Source organism: Pelobates fuscus, chromosome 8 (genome assembly GCF_036172605.1).
Source record: "Pelobates fuscus isolate aPelFus1 chromosome 8, aPelFus1.pri, whole genome shotgun sequence".
NCBI lineage: Eukaryota > Metazoa > Chordata > Amphibia > Anura > Pelobatidae > Pelobates > Pelobates fuscus.
In genome coordinates, this window is record NC_086324.1 from 78937062 (window position 1) to 78956334 (window position 19273).

At 38.0% G+C, this 19273-nt stretch overlaps 2 protein-coding genes across 2 annotated transcripts; both read left to right on the forward strand.

Annotated features, from left to right (window-relative positions):
* Positions 1-1092: 1092 nt before the first annotated feature.
* LOC134570789 (gamma-crystallin 1-like) lies at positions 1093-4780 on the forward strand. Its single transcript, XM_063428763.1, has 3 exons — positions 1093-1127; positions 2066-2308; positions 4444-4780. Exons 1-3 carry the CDS (start codon positions 1119-1121, stop codon positions 4714-4716), a joined length of 525 nt encoding a protein of 174 aa, XP_063284833.1. The 5' UTR covers positions 1093-1118; the 3' UTR covers positions 4717-4780.
* A 6738-nt stretch (positions 4781-11518) lies between these two features.
* Positions 11519-17098, forward strand: LOC134570790 (gamma-crystallin-3-like). The gene is made up of 3 exons (XM_063428764.1): positions 11519-11585; positions 14600-14842; positions 16763-17098. Exons 1-3 carry the CDS (start codon positions 11577-11579, stop codon positions 17033-17035), a joined length of 525 nt encoding a protein of 174 aa, XP_063284834.1. The 5' UTR covers positions 11519-11576; the 3' UTR covers positions 17036-17098.
* Positions 17099-19273: the final 2175 nt, after the last annotated feature.

Below are 19273 nucleotides of genomic sequence, written 5' to 3' on the forward strand. Positions count from 1 at the left end.
GAACTGATACCTGAGGGTAACCCAGCAACCCTGCAGCAATTTAGATATACTCAATTGACACATTTCATCTCCTTCATGCCTCCATCTCCAGGCTTCCCTCTTTGAAACACATTGTATGGCACATAAGATACAAACACCTATCCGTCTTTACAGCACTTACTAGCCAAGACCTCCACCACGCACTCCCATACTTCACACAATCTTGAGCCAAGGACCTAGCAAGAGATGTTTCCAGGTAGGAGTGGACAAAAATACTCATCCAAGTGCACAAGTCCTCTATAAACTCTAACATTCAGGAAGGAAACTATAAAAGAATCACGAGATGGCACTACTCGCCAGCTCAACTGCATACCCTCTTCCCGACGACGACCGACAATTGTTGGTGATGCAATCAGACTGGTGACACCTTAGCCCATAAATGGTGGACATGTCCGACCATTAAAACATTCTGGGAATACATCACATCCAACATCACCCAAAACCCCATAGGAAAGCATCATACAATCACCACGCATCACCGCGCATGTGCATTAGGTCCTCCCCGCTGACTGACGTTGGCATTGGAGGAGCACCGTGGGACATCTGCACTGGAAATAGGTAAGTGACAGACAGGGTTTTTAACCCCTTCTGCAACAAGGCAGCTGGGCGAGGCAAGGGAGAGGGTCACTATAGGGCACTTTAACTGATAAAGAAAACTATTTTTATGCCAGGAAACTGAAAAATATCCAACAAATATAAAACTGAACATTGCAGGCTAATTGATTATCACAGCAAATCGTGTTTTTCTTTTGCTACTTTAAAATGTTCTGTCTTGTGTAAGTATGTCAAATACTGACATGCTGTTAGAACAGATCTGGTTACACTATTGTAGAGCTCTCTAGGAAGAACCATGAAATGTAGGTACCAGCAAGTATACAAACAGCAGTCACATACAAGTATAGAGCTGCGTCATACACAATAAAGGATACAATAGCTATACATTCTACTTAGTGGCAGAAAGAAAACAGCTCAGCATTGCTTTCAGTTGATGTCAGCATCAGCAAGGTACATGGTATATAAAGGCCCCTCGTCCTGTGTAACCACACAGCTTGCTTGAGCAGATCAACTCGAAACTGAAAATGGGAAAGGTAAGGTTATCTTATTAAATTAAATATTGTGATTTGTTATTTTAAAGAAAATGTCATCACAAAACAAACTCTATTGGGCATGAATGGATAAGCATACTTAAAAAATTTAGGCTTACTTATATAATACTGAAATAATGAACAATATTTGCATACTATTCTGCTATTTTATTGGTCTTGTCAATCTACACTAATAGAAGCTAAATTTACTTTATTATAAATTGATGTACTTGGTAAACTGATAATGAAACTTCCCATGAGTGGTACATAGTATAACTACACAGCGAAGGTTAGACATTTAACTTAAAGGAACAATATAGGGTCAGGAAACAAACATGTATTCATGACCCTATAGTGTTACAATCACTATTTAGCATTCTTGGACCCTTTAACCCCTTAGTGACCAGACCGCATTTCAATTTTCTTACCATTTGGGACCAGGGCTGTTTTTACATTTCTGCTGTGTTTGTGTTTAGCTCTAATTTTCCTCTTACTCATTTACTGTACCCACACATATTATATCAAGTTTTTCTAGCCATTAAATGTTTTTTTTTTATAAAGATACCATTATTTTCATTATATCATATAATTTACTATATAAAAATGTTAAAATATGAACAAAAATTTAAAAAAAAAACACTTTTTCTAACTTTGACCCCCAAAATCTGTTATGTATCCACAACTGCCAAAAAACACCCATGCTAAATAGTTTCTACATTTTGTCCTGAGTTTAGAAATACCCAATGTTAACATGTACTTAGCTTTATTTTGAAAGTTATAGGGCTATAAGTACAAGTAGCACTTTGCTATTTTCAAACCATGTTTTTATTACCAGACACTGTAATACAATAGTACATTTTCACTATATCATTGTCAATTTAAAAAAACAACATAGGAAACAAAACCAAATATTCAAACTTACTGTATGTTTCCTTCAACAGATTATTTTCTATGAAGATAACAACTTTCAGGGCCACCATTATGAATGCAGCTCTGAGTGTTCAGATTTGACCAAATATTTTCAGCATTGCAATTCTATCCTAGTGGAAAATGGAAACTGGATCCTATATGAGTACCCGAATCAAAGAGGACACCAGTATTACCTTAGGAGGGGAGAATATCCTAATTTCAATCAATGGATGGGGTTCAATGACTCTATCAGATCATGTCGTATTATCCCACAGGTATATATGTTTTCTAAAAAGCTGCTTTATATCTAAACCTCTTTGATAAAAATGCATTCTTATATAAAGAAATAAGGTATGCACAGATAATGAAATATGCACTTCAAAATGCATTTTATTGTGCAAGTCATATGTATTTAAGTTGGTAAACATAACTTTCGCTTTAGAATAATACTAGTACATATGTAATACAATATATCCTAAAACACAAAGTCTGTATTAAACCAGGAAAAACACATGAGATAGCAAGACAGTCACAGGATTATTCGCTAAACACCGGATTTAGACTAGATGGTGAAAATTACTTAAATCCGGCCAGAATGGCAATTTTCATATTTATAAAATATGTGTCCAAGTAAAAATTGCTGGTTTTGTATCCAAATTTTATACAAAGACTATTCACAAACTACCAGTTTTACTAACACTCAGATCTAAATGCATTCGATAGGATGTACTTTCACGAAATGTAGTTCACTTGCTTTTTGCAAGCAAATGACAATTTTAAGTACTATTTGCTCACTAGTTAAATAGTTTAATAGCATTTGGCAGTGTGAGGGTTAGTTATGTAACACTAGCCAGTATTTGCTAGCGAGATACCCCCCACATTAAAAAAGTAAATAAATAAATAAAATAATGCTAAAAGCAATGATTAAAACCAGCCAACTTTTCCCACTCTATGCAATATCATTTAGAGCACTCTGATTGGTTGTCGAACAAGCCAATTAATCAAAATGTGCTTATGAGAATTCAATTAGATTTCTAAGCAGACTCTTCCTGGTTTAAAGCTTTATTCTGCGTGGAGACCTTGCAGGGTGAAGAAGGATTTATTTTTGTCATGTTATTTAACTTTTTTTTTTAACAAGCTTTATTCTATTTTCAAAAGTTGCTTTGTGCGATTATGGCTTTTAAAAAACAGAATTACAAAACAGAAGACTACAGATGGTAAAGTGAATTGATTTTTTTTGTTGCATGTTTTAGTCTTAATGGGGCACCGCACTATTATTAGGATGAGAAGGTAGAATCCCCCTATGTAAGTGGAGTGACTATAGGATTGGGTACCCCTTGTCACCTTGGAGGGAGAACAATCACATATTTGTCATGCCCCTCTTTCCCCCCAATTGTTTAATTATTTAGAGCCTCCAACTACTACTTATGAACGAGAGCTTAAAGGAGGAACACTATGTCTCCCCTGGAATTTTATTTATTAGATCACTCATCAGACACTAATGGGTGGGGACATTATGTCCTTTTTGTTATACCTTTGGATAGTGGCTGGGGGATACTATGTTATCTATGTTATATAAATGTATATCCCTCTTTCACTATCCATGGGTTGGGGCATTAGGATATTCCCCACCATTTTCTTTTTTTTATAAGCCCCCACTAATTGCAGGGTAGAGGATGTATGGCATGGGGAAGCTATGCCTTCCCTGTAGTTTTACAGGCTCCATCCCATGGGATAAGGCCTTTCAAGGGATTGGATAGTTGCAAAAGTTGTCCAGTCGCTGAAATAATTAGGAGATATGCCTCCACCTGCAGGTGGAAGCATAGGGAGTTTTTATACATCCCTTGCAATAATATGGGGATCTTATTGTCCTCAATATGATTTTTTAAAATCACATTTCATAGAATGTGAAACATAGAATGTGACGGCAGATAAGAACTAATCAGCCCATTTAGTCTGCATTTTTTTTAAAACTATTTAATGTGGCAGCTGGCTAGCAAGCACTGGTCAAAGAGTTATTTAACTATTTGCTTGCTGGCTGTTAGTGCTTGCCAGTGGGCAAATATTTTCAACGTTTTCAATGTTTTTTGTTTTTTTTAATCCAGGTCTAGATTTAAAGCATCCAAGCTACGCTTGAAGCATTTAATCTAACTGGTGGCATTCGATCCAGCTAAAATCTGGAGCAAATATTCTATTCTGCACTTGTTTTGCAAAATCTGGACATTGTTAAATAGTGTGAACGCTGTCTAGATTTTACAGATTGAATGGCTGTTGGCAGATGGTTTTGCCCCATTTAATACCGGGCCATTTGGACTATAGAAAATAACCCTGTCAGAGTATGATTTTGATATTTCAAATCAAATAATGCACATTCAGCTACTAATTGTTTATGAATTTGCTTTCCCTAAAGCACCATGGTTCATTCAAAGTGAAGATCTATGATAGAGAAGATTTCAGAGATCATATGATGGAGTTTACTGAAGACTGCCCCAATGTCTATGACAGATTCCGTTACAATGACATCCACTCCTGCCAGGTACTTGATGGCTACTGGATGTTCTATGAGGAACCAAATTACAGAGGCCGCCAGTATTACCTGAGACCTGGAGAGTACAGAAGATATACTGACTGGGGTGCCACCAGCCCCAGAATTGGCTCATTCAGAAGAATCCACCATGTCTAATGAATTGTATTAATGAGGCAATCAAAGTGCAATTTACAATATATAAAATGTATTAAAAACACTAGTATATGTTTCTGTGTTTTCACTGTGCTTCTAACATCAGTGTTTTAAAGTATAATAATTAACATGTATTAGAAAATGTTACACTTCTATTGGGAACACTTATATTTAACATATTTATAAATGATCTTGAAATAGGCATTAAATGTCATGTTTCAGTATTTGCAAATGACACAAAACTCTGTAAAGCAGTGCTCCTCAACCCTCTCCTCAAAGCACACCTAACAGGTGTCTAGGAATTATCCGGGTGTGTCTAATGTGTTTAAAAAAAACAAAAAAAAAAAAAACTAAAAACACCTTAGACTCTAGAGAAGCACGGCTGTAAAGCAATACTATGTGAGCAGGATGTTACTTTGCTGCAGAGGGATTTAGATAGCTTTGGGGACTGGGCACTCAAATTATATTTAATGTAGAAAAATGCAACGTTATGCACTTTGGGATAAAGAATGCACAAGCAACTTATACCTTAAATGGTAGTGAATTAAGATTTAGCAAAGTTGTTATAGACAAACTAATCAACAATGTGCAATGTCAATCAGCAGTTGATAAGGCCAGTAAAGTATTGTCACGAATAAATAGAGGCATTCATTCTCTGGATGAAAATATAATTTTGCCTTTTTATAAATCACTGGTAAGACTGGTAATTGAATATGTTTTTCAATTTTGGGCACTTGTTCTAAAGAAGGATATTATGGCACTATAAAAAAGTGCAGAGGTGGCCTACAAATTAATAAAAGGAACAAAAAACTTGTGTTATTAAGAAAGGTTAAGAGATTAAAATCTCTTTAGTTTAGAAAAACGACACATGAGAGCAAATGTAATAGCATTATACAAATAAAGTGGGGGTCAACACAAACCATTTTCTGGAAATCTATTAATTAACAGGAATATACATAGGACACAAGATCACTCATTTAGATTGGTATTTTTTTTTTTTCAGTAAGAACAATAAAGATTTGGAACTCTCTGCCTGAAGAGGTGGTTTTATCAGAGTCTGTACAGATGTTTAAACAGCAATTGGATGAATACTTGCAAAAAACATAACATTCAGGGATATTAATGTTTATTATAATGTTTTTTTTCCGGTTTTGTTGCAAAACTGAAGTGCTTCAAACAGTTATTTTTTACCTTCTTTTAGATCAACAGCAAAAAACATTTGTGAGAAAGGCTGAACTTGATTGACACATCTTTTCAGCCTATGTAACTATGTAATACACCATCTCTGTTTTCAGTGTACCTTCACTTTCATATTTTTCTTTTTTCTTTTTTTAATTTATGTGTTTAAAAAATATTTTGCTGTATTTGCCTATCACATTCTCATATTTATTACCCAATGGTACATAATAAGAAATGTACAGTAAAAAAAAAAACAATGGGAATAGATAAAACACTAGTTCCACTGATCCCCACAACAGCAGGAAAAAAATCAGAGGAAAAAAAAAGTTTAAAAAACCTAAACAAATGTCAACTGGAAACAAAACTAAACCATCCAATTCCAAGACACATGCAGTCAAACAGAAATGCAATAATATTTAAACATATATGCGGAGGATGGGGGCAGTGTCTAACAGCCGTGCTAGCCAGACATGTTTTCTGAGAGCTCTGGCACACCTGAGCTTATTTTTTTGCTGTACATGAGAGTACAAAGAATCCTGTAATGCCCCAACATGTACAAGATAAACAGTTGTCATGGAGTAACAGATTGCATGACGTCATACATATTGACCATTTCAGTGGTGGAGTACAGTTTCTTATTTAGTGTAATGTACATGTTTAGGTTATCATGTCATGTTAACTGAGAAAAGCAAAACATTCTAACAAAATAATAAAAATAGACATGGTAGTAGATGGTTGCGTGCATTAAATAACATGTTAGATGATCATGACTGGCATTTACAATTTTCCTCTGGAGCTAGATAGTGTTATACCACCTCCTGATATGGTCGGAAGATCTAGATGTCGATCGCTGCTTTCAGCGTATGATCTATAAAGCTTGTGGTTGGTGGAATGAGACCAAGCCTCATGAGGCCTTTGGCCCAGGTAGGTGGATAACATGATGTAAAAAAACAAAGAAAGGTTGCGCCAAAATTAAAAAATAATCAATAAAAAAATAAAAAATATACGAAAATAATAGTAAAAAATAATAATGATAGTAGATAAGTTCCAATGAGTATCAGGAGATCAAATGGTTTTAGTCTCTAATTCCGCTGTGGGGGTGACTTCTCTTGTTGTAGTGGTTCACACCGTCTCGTGATATGGAAGACACAAGAAGAGAGGACCAATCGTGCGGAGTGTATTACAGTAAATATAGTAGTATTAAATCACATGTATTTCACTCACATTTAGATGAGCTATAGCCAGCTCTGGGTTTGTAGGCATATAGCGGAATAATCCCCGCTTACAGGATGTGTTGGTGCTTGTCCTCCAGGGGTTTTGTCCAACTTTCAGGAGAAGAAGATAAAAACAGCAGATAGTGCTTTCTGATGGTATTATTGAGGTAGTGAATAAAATAAGAAAAAATATACTCACAAAAGAAGTGCAGGTCACACTGCACTTTTAGGGTAGCGTTAGTGGTATAATCCCCACTTCAGGATATATAGTATAAAAATGCCAGGAAAAATAGTTGAAATGATAAAAATTATAATAGTGTGTAAAAAATGATAATGGTGCATATAAGTAACCAAAAAATCAACCATAACGCGTTTCACCGCTGGGGCTTTATCAAAAATGGTATACCATTTTGATAAAGCCCCAGCGGTGAAACGCGTTATGGTTATTTTATATTGTATTTTATATGAATAAATGATTTTTTGGTTAGATATATGCACCATTATCATTTTTTACACACTATTATAACTTTTATCATTTCAACTATTATTCCTGGCATATTTATACTATATATCCTGAAATGGTATACCATTTTGATAAAGCCCCAGCGGTGAAACGCGTTATGGTTATTTTATATTGTGTTTTATATGAATAAATGATTTTTTGGTTAGATATATGCACCATTATTATTTTTTACACACTATTATAATTTTTATCATTTCAACTATTTTATTCCTTATATAGAGGGTTAGAGGGTTACCCTCTATAAGGTCGCTGCCTGTCCAATATATTATTAGCGCTAACCTACACCCCTTTTTCTTTTACTGGATAACATGATGTGTAGATGCTTGCTATGTTTTGTCGCCCAGTGGGTGCTCTCCCTGCAGAATGCTATTCCACTTTTCATCCCGCGGTCCAATCTGGAAGGCTATTTTTTGCTCAAGCAGTTCGAGCCAGAAATTCTTAAATATCTCATTCAGCTTCAAGAGGGTATATTTAATAGATCTTGAGGTTGCTGGGATGGGCTCAGGCCCTGCAATGTAGATGAGTCTGCCATCCTGTATGATCGATTTGATCAAAGTGCAGTTAGAGTGGAGCTCTGTAGGGAGGTAAGTGCAGCTCTGACAACTGTAATTACTCCAATGGGGACTGGGATATCCCTCACTGGTCCGACACTGGATCGGGGGGTCCCATATGAAGGTGCGTCAATCTTGCTGCCTGACTTCCTGGAAGACTCTCCAGGCACCAGAGCTTAATGAAGCCCGTGTCCATGCTGGGCAGAGAGGCAAGACCCTTCGGGGTGGGACACTGGCTCCCTAATAAGCCTGCAATCGGGAGGGTGGATTATCCGAATTCAACAAATCTTCCATTGCTCACATGAATGGTGCCTGGCTGCTATGGTGGGAGAGAGGTGAAAGCATGACTGGCTCGGAGACAGACTGTCTGTTGAGGCCTACTTGTGGCATTGGCTAAACACCCCCCCAAAATTTGCCCCCCCCCCCCCCCCATAGTCCCTCTTAACAAAGAAGCCAGACATCCTACATTTACCTACATAAACAAAGCTCTGAATCCCAACTGAACCACGCCAGTGGTATCGGATAAAATCTGGGCACTGACTGTATTCAAAACTTGCTGGGATCTCCTCTTGCTTTCGTTTATTGTTTTTATTTTTGATTCATTAAGTCTGCTGCCCACTATCTGGATACCTTGCCTCTAGCTATCTAATACATCTGATAATATCCATTTAATATGTGTTGACAGCTTAACACATCTTGATTGCAACCTGATGGTCTTTTCTAAGTTTGCCTACAAAGACAGTCACTTATGTTGTAGTTTGGTTTTTTTTTCTCCTCATTTTTTACAAATGTAGCTATCAGGAAAAACACACTATTTTCTGCTCCTATCCTGACTATCGTTTCATGCATTATATAATATAAAATGTGCAGTATCCTCGACATTTAAGTTACCTCCATACACCCTTTATTGTCATACATATGCTTGTTTAAATGTCTATACTTGATTGCTTATATCACTCTGCACACCAAAATAAAGGATGTAAAAAAAAAACAACATTAATATTGTAGAATATCCTAAATAAAGTATGACATTATCTTAAATATCCAAACTCACATGTAGTAGAGCCAAAAATACACAAAATGAGCTTATAGTTATTATTAACAATTGCCCACTAATATAGGGAAAGCTTTAAAATATCAACTTGATGCATAGTGTTTCAGTGATTGACACCTACTCTTCTTCATCATTTTACCAGGGTTTTAAATGGGATAAGTATGCTGAATATGCTCAAATGTGTGGTAAAATGAAATAAACTTTACTATTAAAAATACACATTAAAATCAATACTTCACTGGCGTATATAAGATCCATGACACATTTCACTAATAGCTTCTGCAATCCAAATCAGCATGTTACCTCTAGTTATACAGATATCTTCATTGATTTCCACATGCACCTACCTTTTTCCTCCTCTTATAATGACATAGAGTCAATAGCGTTTCAGTACATGGCTACATCAGTTCTGATACAAATGCTGGATGTCGTCATATGATTATGAGTCGCATTCCAATTCTGATTAAGTGAACGGAAAACCAAATGTATTGTTCATGTTTCCATTCTTCAGAATACAAATGCACACATTTTTGTATTCGGAACACATGCTTGAAAAAGCCCCGTGGGTGGGGAGAAATGCATTGCATCTGAACAATCCGGAAGTTTTTGCACCTACACCGTGTATCCGTGTATCCATGAGGATTGAGCTGCGAGGAGGACACTCTGATTATAGACCTTCTCTCTCTTTCTCGGACTATCGGTAGCAGGTTGCAGGAGACTGGTGTTTTATATTTTTATGCATTGGTAATAAAGAAATTCTTGGTTTACACATATCCGGATTGGCCCACGTTCTTTCTACACTGAGTGGATCCCACGATCACTGGGGGCTGATCCTCCCTGGAGCCTGATAGTTTGGGGTGGTACTTCAACCACTCCACCATTGTGAGTGAGATACTTATTTATTTATTGTTAATTCTGCACAGTACATACATATTGCACTAGGTGTTGTATTATTTGTATTACAGAGCCGTGTATTTTTTGTTCCAGAAGCTCTGCAAGTATATCAGTCCTTTTTTTTATTTATATTGGATATCCCTTGTCTGCACATATATGCACTTTGGCACTTCACATATTTTGTAAATCTCTTAAAGCACTATAGCACTTTGGTATTATTGCATTTTAATCAAATGTGTTATATGCACTTCAGATTTTTTAAGTGTGATTAACACTGTATTTTATTTATTGTAAGCGCACTCACCATTCCTTATTACCTATTTAGCACTTAGGAGATCTCACCAGGACTTCCAGTGAGTTGCAGCTATTTGTTTCTATTTATATTGTGTATGCTCGCTATACATATATATTTTCCTCCTTTTGCGCCATTTAACCTTCTGTCGATATGTATTCGGAACACATCCCAAACACAATGTCAACTTCGGGAAAAATTACTCAGATGAACCAACAATAAATAATAATACAAATTTTCAAAGTGCAAACATACACTCTGATTGTATCTATTGTTGATTCATGTGTTGATAATAGGTTCACAAAACATGTTAATATTAAAGGGGCACTGTAGGCACCCAGCCCACTTCCGCTCATTGCAGTGCAGTGTCCCAGACCCCTTCACCCTGCAGTTGTAATTATTGCAGTTTTTAATAAAGTGCAATAATTACCTGTCTGGGTTAACTCCATAACTAGAGGGACTTATTGGTCATTAGGTGACTTTTGGTCACCTAACTGACACAGGATGTCCTCATGCTATGCATTATACAATCACCATGTATCACTGCACATGTGCATTAGGTCCTCCCCGCTGACTGACGTTGGCATTGGATGAGCACTGTGGGACATCTGCACTGGAAATAGGTAAGTGACAGAAAGTGACAGAAAGGGTTTTTAACCCCTTGTGCACCACGGGGGTGGGGCAAGGCAAGGGAGGGGGGCACTATAGGGCACTTTAACTAATAAAGAAAACTATTTTTAGAGGCATGAAGTTGAAAAATATCCAACAAATATAAAACTGAAAATTGGAGGCTAATTGATTATCACAGCAAATAGTGTTTTTCTTTTGCAACTTTAAAAATGTTCTGTCTTGTGTAAGTATGTAAAATACTGACATGCTGTTAGAACAGATCTGGTTACACTATTGTAGAGCTCTCTAGGAAGAACCATGAAATGCAGGTACCAGCAAGTATACAAACATCAGTCACATACACGGATAGAGCTGTGTCATACATAATAAAGGATACAATAGCTATACATTCTACCTAGTGGCAGAAAGAAAACAGCTCAGCATTGCTTTCAGTGGATGTAAGCATCAGCAAGATACATGGTATATAAAGGCCCCTCATCCTGTGTAACCACACAGCTTGCTTGAGCAGATCAACGAAACACTGAAAATGGGAAAGGTAAGGTCATTTGAAAGCAATCTAAACTGTTATCAGCTAAACTCACTTTTATATAAATTGTTGTACTTGGTAAACTGACAATGGAACTTAGCCTGAGTGCCACATAGTGAAGGTGAGAAACTTAAACTCCTCTGCAATTGTTGCCTGTAAAAGCTGATAGGGCGCAGTCTTTTATTTTCATTCTAAAGGACTTTTTTTCTCCACTTTTTTCCTACACATTCAGTCTGTGTGACCAGTCCAGTGACAGTCTTTGAGTGTGTAATAAATAATGCCCTATTTGCAGTCAAGATCGAGTCAGGCAGGCTGAAACCACTACAAGAGGTATTTTAAAGGGACACTATAGTCACCAGAACAACTACAGATGAATTAATTAATTAATTACATTAGTGCCTAGTAACACTTCTTGTGGCTATCACTCAGACGGCCACTAGAGGTGCTTCCTAGTCCAGTACTACACAGTGTGTAGCACTGGCATTATGCGCCTTCTTACACTTCATGTAAACGCTGAGCATTCCCGTGAGATTCAATGCAACTCTATGGGGAGATGCTGATTGGTGTAACATGTGATGTGGGATGATTTTGTGTGATTAATGGTACTGTAAATATATAAAAAAAAATACATCACGCATAGACTTGAGCTAAAAACCGAAGCTTTCAACATGTGGACTTTTCCATGATAATATATGATAATCATGTTGCTGCTGTGTGCAAAATATGTTTTCAGTAAAATATTACACTGCTAGGTAAATCTGTTGAGACAATTAAGGAAAGTTGTTTAATCAGACATGGAACCAAGGAATAAACATACAATTGACAGAAGCAAAATAGTATAATACCTGATGAACTAAAACACTTGATTCACTTCAGGGAACACTGTTGTTAGGCTGTAATTGTGAGAAAAGGTTTCCCAACTGAGAACAAACTGAAAGATGTTATGAAATACACTTTGTTTTCTTAACTTTGTGTTTTTCTGTGTATGACTTCTTGATGTTTTAATTTCTCAAACCTCAGAAATACAAACTTTGCAATATTGTAGCCATTTTTGCACTGCTCTAGACTAATAGGTGCCAAAGAATCACAAGAATGACACCAAAGAATCACACCATGCACACATCTAATCAGGGGAGGGCTGGCAGCCTTAAGCCTGGGGGGCAAATCCAGTCAAGTGGCCCATTGCACCAAGAGGAGAGTAAAACACCTTTCCCATGTGATTGGGGGGGGGGGGGGGGAGGGAGCAGTCATCTAAACAGACACTCAATGACAGGCGCACACACACACTTGCTGATTTGGCACAGACTAAAAAACACACACTCACTGACAGGCACACAGACACACACAGAAAGACACATTGTTACAGGCATACTGACTCAGACAGACAGACAGACATACTGACCCACACACACAGACATACTGACACACACACACACACAGACATACTGACATACTGACACACACACACACACACACACACACATACATACTGACCCACACAGACATACTCATACACACACATACACCCAAACTTTACACTTTTAAAACCAGTAGACAGGGGCTGAGTAAAAGGACAGGGCTGTAGGTAGGTTTTACCAGCTGTAATTGGGGTTTAGGAAATGTAGGGGGGGGGGACAGGGGCTAAAGTAGGTTGATGGCTACAATTTGGGAAAGGGGCTGTGGTGTGGGTGATATGGGTTGCAGTTGGGGGAGAGGAGCTGTAGTGGGGATGTTATGGGGCTGAGGAAGGGGGAAGGAGCTGAGAGGGGGAAAGGAGCAGGGAAAGGGTGGGACAGGAGCTGAGGAAAGGGACAGGGGCTGAGGAGGGTGACAGTGGGCTGAAGAAAGGGAAAGGGCTGAAAAAACGGAAAGTGACAGGGGCTGAGCAAGGGGACAGAGGCTGAGGAGGGGGACAGGGGCTGATGGAGGGGACGAAGGGGGGGACAGGGGCTGATGGAGGGGACGGATCGGGGGACAGGGGCTGATGGACGAGGGACATGGGCTGACTAAGGGAATAGGGCTGAGGAGGGGGATAGGGGCTGAGGAGGGGAATAAAAAAATTAAAGTGTATTTTCCCCCATCCCTGAGTCTTACCTTGAGGCCAGGGAGAGGTGGGCAGCAGCCAGCAGGAACAGCAACCAGCATACAGAAGCAGCAGTCAGTGAAGTTGGCCTCTCCTGATGTCAGTAGGAGGGGGCGTGACTTCTTCTGCTCTTCTACAGACTCCCCAGCGGTCCTGTTAGAAGAGCAGTGAAAGTCACGCCCCCTCCTCCTGACATCATCAGGAGAGGCCGGCCGACTCCACTGGCTGCAGGAAGAGTGAGGTAAGTTGAAAAAGCCCTTGGCCAGAGGCAGGGGATTCAGATTTTTCCTTTTTTTTCTGGATGCGGGTGGCCCTGGGTTTAGGGCGGCCTGGGGGGCAATTGCCTCCCTGCCCCTCTTCCCAGCCCGCCCCTGCATCTAATGGCAATTTAAACAATAAAAAAGCAAACTTGGCACTGCAATATAAGGATGAACAGTATGAATATAATGAAAATGTAAAAAACAGACAAACAAACAAGGAAACAAGACCAAATATCCAAACTTACTGTATGCTTCCTTCAACATTTTCTATGAAGATCACAACTTTCAAGGCCACAATTATGAATGTAGCTCAGAATTGATATTGCAAAATGGGTTCATATTGTGTAGCCAGTAGGCTAATCAATAGTTTAGACATTTTGCATTGCCGTACACTAATAGGTGTCTTTTTTCCAATATTTTAGCATGCCCAATTGTTTTTTCAAATCTTATTCCATGGACAACATTCAGCCAAGCCCAACCAACATATGAACAAACATGCATGGGCCTTGTTGAACAAAGTTTAAATGTCAATTATTATTTTTTTATCTAATCAATGCGATGCCAACTTCAATAATTAGAAATCAAACTAGACACTGTAATACAAGAGTACATTTATCAGTATATCATTTTTAATTTAACAAAACCAAATATTCAAACTTACTGCATGTTTTCTTCAACAGATTATTTTCTATGAAGATCGCAATTTTCAGGGCCACCATTATGAATGCAGCTCTGAGTGTTCAGATTTGACCAAATATTTTCAGCGTTGCAATTCTATCCGCGTGGAAAATGGAAACTGGATCCTGTATGAGAACCCTAACCATAGAGGGCACCAGTATTACCTTAGGAGGGGAGAATATCCCGATTTCAATCAATGGATGGGGTACAATGACTCTATCAGATCATGTCGTATTAGCCCACAGGTATATACGTTTTATAAAAAGCTGCTTTACATCTAAACCCTTTGCAAAACATGTGTTATTACAACCATAAACAATTGTATATAAAGAATGAAAGGTACACATCAAAATGCATTTTACATATATATTTATGTTGGAAAATGTATCTTTTTATTTAGCATAACATTACTATAATAACATTATTACAAATTTAATACAATATACCCTAAATCAAAAAGTATATATTAAACTATAAAAATCACTTGATACAGTATCAGGATAACAAGACCCTCGCATGATTATTCACAAAAAAATTAACCTAGATGGTGAAAATTGCTTAATTCCATGCAGAATGGCAATGTTCATTCATATGTGTCCAGGATAAAATTTCTGTTTTTGCATCCAGTCTATACAAACTATAGGTTTTGGAATATTCACGAAGTACCAGTTTTAGTCTTAATGGGCTCCCTCACTATTATTAGGGTGGGATGGAGAAAGTAATGTTTCCCTAATGTAAAAGGGTGTGGCTATGGGATTGAGTACTAGAGTACTCCATGTCACCTAGGACGGAGAACAATGACAAATGTGTTGTGGGGGGTGGTGGACAATTTCATGTCCACCACCATTGTTTAATTTTGTAGTGCCCCTACCCTCTGCCTATTAGTGAGTGCATGGAGAAGGGACATTATGACCCCTCCCCATATATTATTATTTAGAACACTCACCCTCTACTAATGGGTGGGGACATTATGTATTTACCTTTATGCTATAATATCCCCCGACTGCCACCTATGGGAAGGGGCTGGGGAGATACTTTGATATCTTCCTTCTAATAACTATGAGTGGGGACATTAGGATATTTCACCATTGTCTTTTATTAAATAGCACCCACCCATGCCCAGGGAAGGGGGTGGAGGCCATGGAAAGACTATGTTTTCCTTGTAATTTTAAAGGCTCCATTCCATGATATATGGCCTTTCTAGTGACTGGGTAGTGTCAATGGCTGCCCAGTCACCGTTTTAAACATTTAGGTGATATGCCTCCACCTGCTCCATCTCTATATAACTATTACAATAATACGGAGATCTTATTGTTTCCCATAGAAATATTTGTACTTAAAAAAAAAAAAAAAAAATGAAAACTAATGAACATGGCGGCTGGTTAGCAAGCACTGACCAACCTTTACATAATTAATCAACACTATAGGCACTTAGACCAATTCAGCTTAATGTCCTTGTCCACTTTAGTTTTGCAATGTAAATCATTGCAATTTTAGAAAAACTGCAATGATTACCTTGCAGGACTAATACGGCCTATAGTGGCTGTCATTCAGACAGTCACTACAGGCACTTCCTGCTTGCTAAGCAACTTTTGGATGATGTCGAAGGGAGACGGAATGCCGACCTTGTCGCTGGAATCGGGTAAGTGTTAAAAGGGTTTTGTAACCCTGGTAGTGCCAGTAAAAGTTGGTCGGAAGGGGGGCAGAGAGGACTATAGTGTAAGGAATACATACCTGTATTCCTTACACTATATAATCCCTTCTACTGTTTGCTATCTGTCACTGCAGAGATTTATTTCACTGTTTGCTTGCCAGCAGGCAAATCATTTGGATTTTTTTTTTTTAAATCCAGGCCAGGATTTAATGTGTCTGGGCTCAGATTTAAAGCATTTGGATCCAGTTTTTATCCTTATGGCAGCTTTGAAGCAAGCTTAAATCAGTTGCAAATTCTGGCAAAATCTAGACATTGATAAGTAGTATTAACAATGTCTCGATTTTACAGATGGCATGACCCTGTATGCAGCTGGATGGTTTCACCATGTTCGATATAGGGCCATTCGGACTTTAGTGAATAACCCTGTCAGAGTATGATTTTGATATTTCAAATCAAATACTGCATATTATTATACAGCTACTAATTGTTCATGCATTTACTTCCCCTAAAGCATCATGGTTCATTCAGAGTGAAGATCTATGATAGAGAAGATTTCAGAGATCATATGATGGAGTTCACTGAAGACTGCCCCAATGTCTATGACAGATTCCGTTACAATGACATCCACTCCTGCCAGGTACTTGATGGCTACTGGATGTTCTATGAGGAGCCCAACTACAGGGGCCGCCAGTATTACCTGAGACCTGGAGAGTACAGAAGATATACTGACTGGGGTGCCACCAGCCCCAGAATTGGCTCATTCAGAAGAATCCACCATGTCTAATGAATTGTATTAATGAGGCAATCAAAGTGCAATTTACAATATATTAAATTAATTAGAACATTAGTATGTGTTATTGTGTTTTTACTGTGCTTATATCAGCAGTGTTTTAAAGTATAATTAGCATGTACGAGAAAATTAGACACTTCTCTTGTCCCTCTTCTTTAGCAATGTCTCTCCAGTGCCATCCTTCTCTAAATTCTTTACCAACATTGCAGCTCTTTTTTTTTTTTAGCAGTGTCCCTACAGTGCCTCCCTTCTCAATACTTACTTCTATTACCCATTCTTCTTTAGTGGTGTTCCCCCAGTGTTCTCTCCCAGTGCCACCTTTTTCTCAATTCTCATGTCCATTGTCTTTCTCTTCTTTAGTCGTGCTCCCCAGTGCCATCCTTCTCTCATTTCTCACTTCCATTGCATCACTAGCAGTGTCTGCCTAGTGTTATCTCACTGTCCACTACCTTTCCAGGACTGTCCAAATGTTTAAAAAATATGTGTCCAAGGGCATAGATTGTTAGCTCAATCTATTTGTCCGTCATGGCAATCTACTTGTTCTTGAAAGTATGGGGACCCTGTTTAGGCCAGGACATTGACTGTATTATTCACAAAACTTTCCCAAATTAAATCCAAATGGAAAAATTGACACAACAATAGCTAATCTGGAGAAATTATCCAACTCAGCTAAAGTCACAACTGGAATTGTGAGCCGACAGTAGTGCTCATGAATTTTAATGAAGACCAAAGAGCCATAGGTTGCCTACCCCTATAATAAGCTGTTACGCATCTGCTTAGAATAAAGCAGACTATTTGTTTATTTTGCAGTTGTATGAGTGTACTTCTTACTGTTAGAGAAATACATTTCAGTGTTATATTTTTGGAGTATACTGAGTTAAGCATGTAGATTCGAATTCAATAAATTCTGGGATTGTATTTATTTTTTGCTTTTGTAATGCAATATTACATTTTATCGCTTATCTCTGTGTAAATCAGGAACTTTGGGTTTAAATGTATGGGTCATACTTTCTGGTGGTTAAGCAGGGATTAACGCTGCTTAGTGGTCTAGCGGGTGTACTGAGAGATTTTAAGGCAGAGGTGACCTGCCCAATACACCAATTGCATTGTTCTGTACCTCTCCTTGGGCACTAACTTTTTATCACTGGTGAATGTAGACCTCAGTAATGGCTCCCTCTCACTAGGCACTCAGACTCAAACTAGGGAAATCCAACGGTTGCGCTGGGACTAACTATAGAGAGAGATTTGGAATGCAAGAGAGACGTTAATGAGGTTTGGACCTCACGCTGCCAGTTCTGAACCCCTGACCAAGGCAGCACTGCCACTTGCACACTGCAGGACTAAAATAAAAAATAAAATTGCCTGTGCTAGTTGTCGGGTGATGTGGTTATTAGAAATGTCTGACATGGCGCCACCTTCAAGGGGCTCCCAGGGCATGTGCCATATCTGCTATACCATAGGTCCACAACTGCTTTGGGAACAAAAAGAAGTGCAATAGATTGGTTTATATAGGTTATGGCCTTATGTTGATACTTTGTTTTCTCCATGTTCATCTCTTTAGTTTTGCTTTATTATCTGAATAGTATTTAAAGTTGTGCTAAGGACAAAGAGTACAAATAATAACAGGACAATGACTAGCCATGGAGCTAATAGATGCCAGCAGCTCATCTTTTAAATAAGTGCTGAAAACACAACTAAGAAAACTGTATACAAACTACACAGGGCTATACTGAAGAAAGCTGCAAACCCTAGCGCTTTTTCTTTTAGCTAAACTAATAAGATTTGAAGGTGCAGAAAGACACAGTTTAAATATGAACATCTATAATATGCACTTTGCACTATGCCCATAAAGGATTTGGTAGCTATCCAAAGTGTACTGTTTAATTTGGTGTGTACATTAAATATAACAATGTGATGAAATTGAGATATTTAGGAATTTAATTTTTAAAATGAATGAAGTTATCTTTACTTTGTACAATGTCTATCACTCTAATAAAAACGTAAGACCAAAAAGTAGGTCGACCAGGACAAGGTAAAAACATACAAAATATCACAAAGACACATTGATTGGTGATTTAAAGGGAAACTTTAGAGACCTACAGCACTTCAGCTTTATTGTTGAAGAGTGTGCACTCTTTTTTTTCATTTTACAAAAAGTCCAGATTTCCATAGAAATTGACAAATTACAAATAAACCCAGCTACACCCACTGGCTGTCAGTAAGAAGACCAAT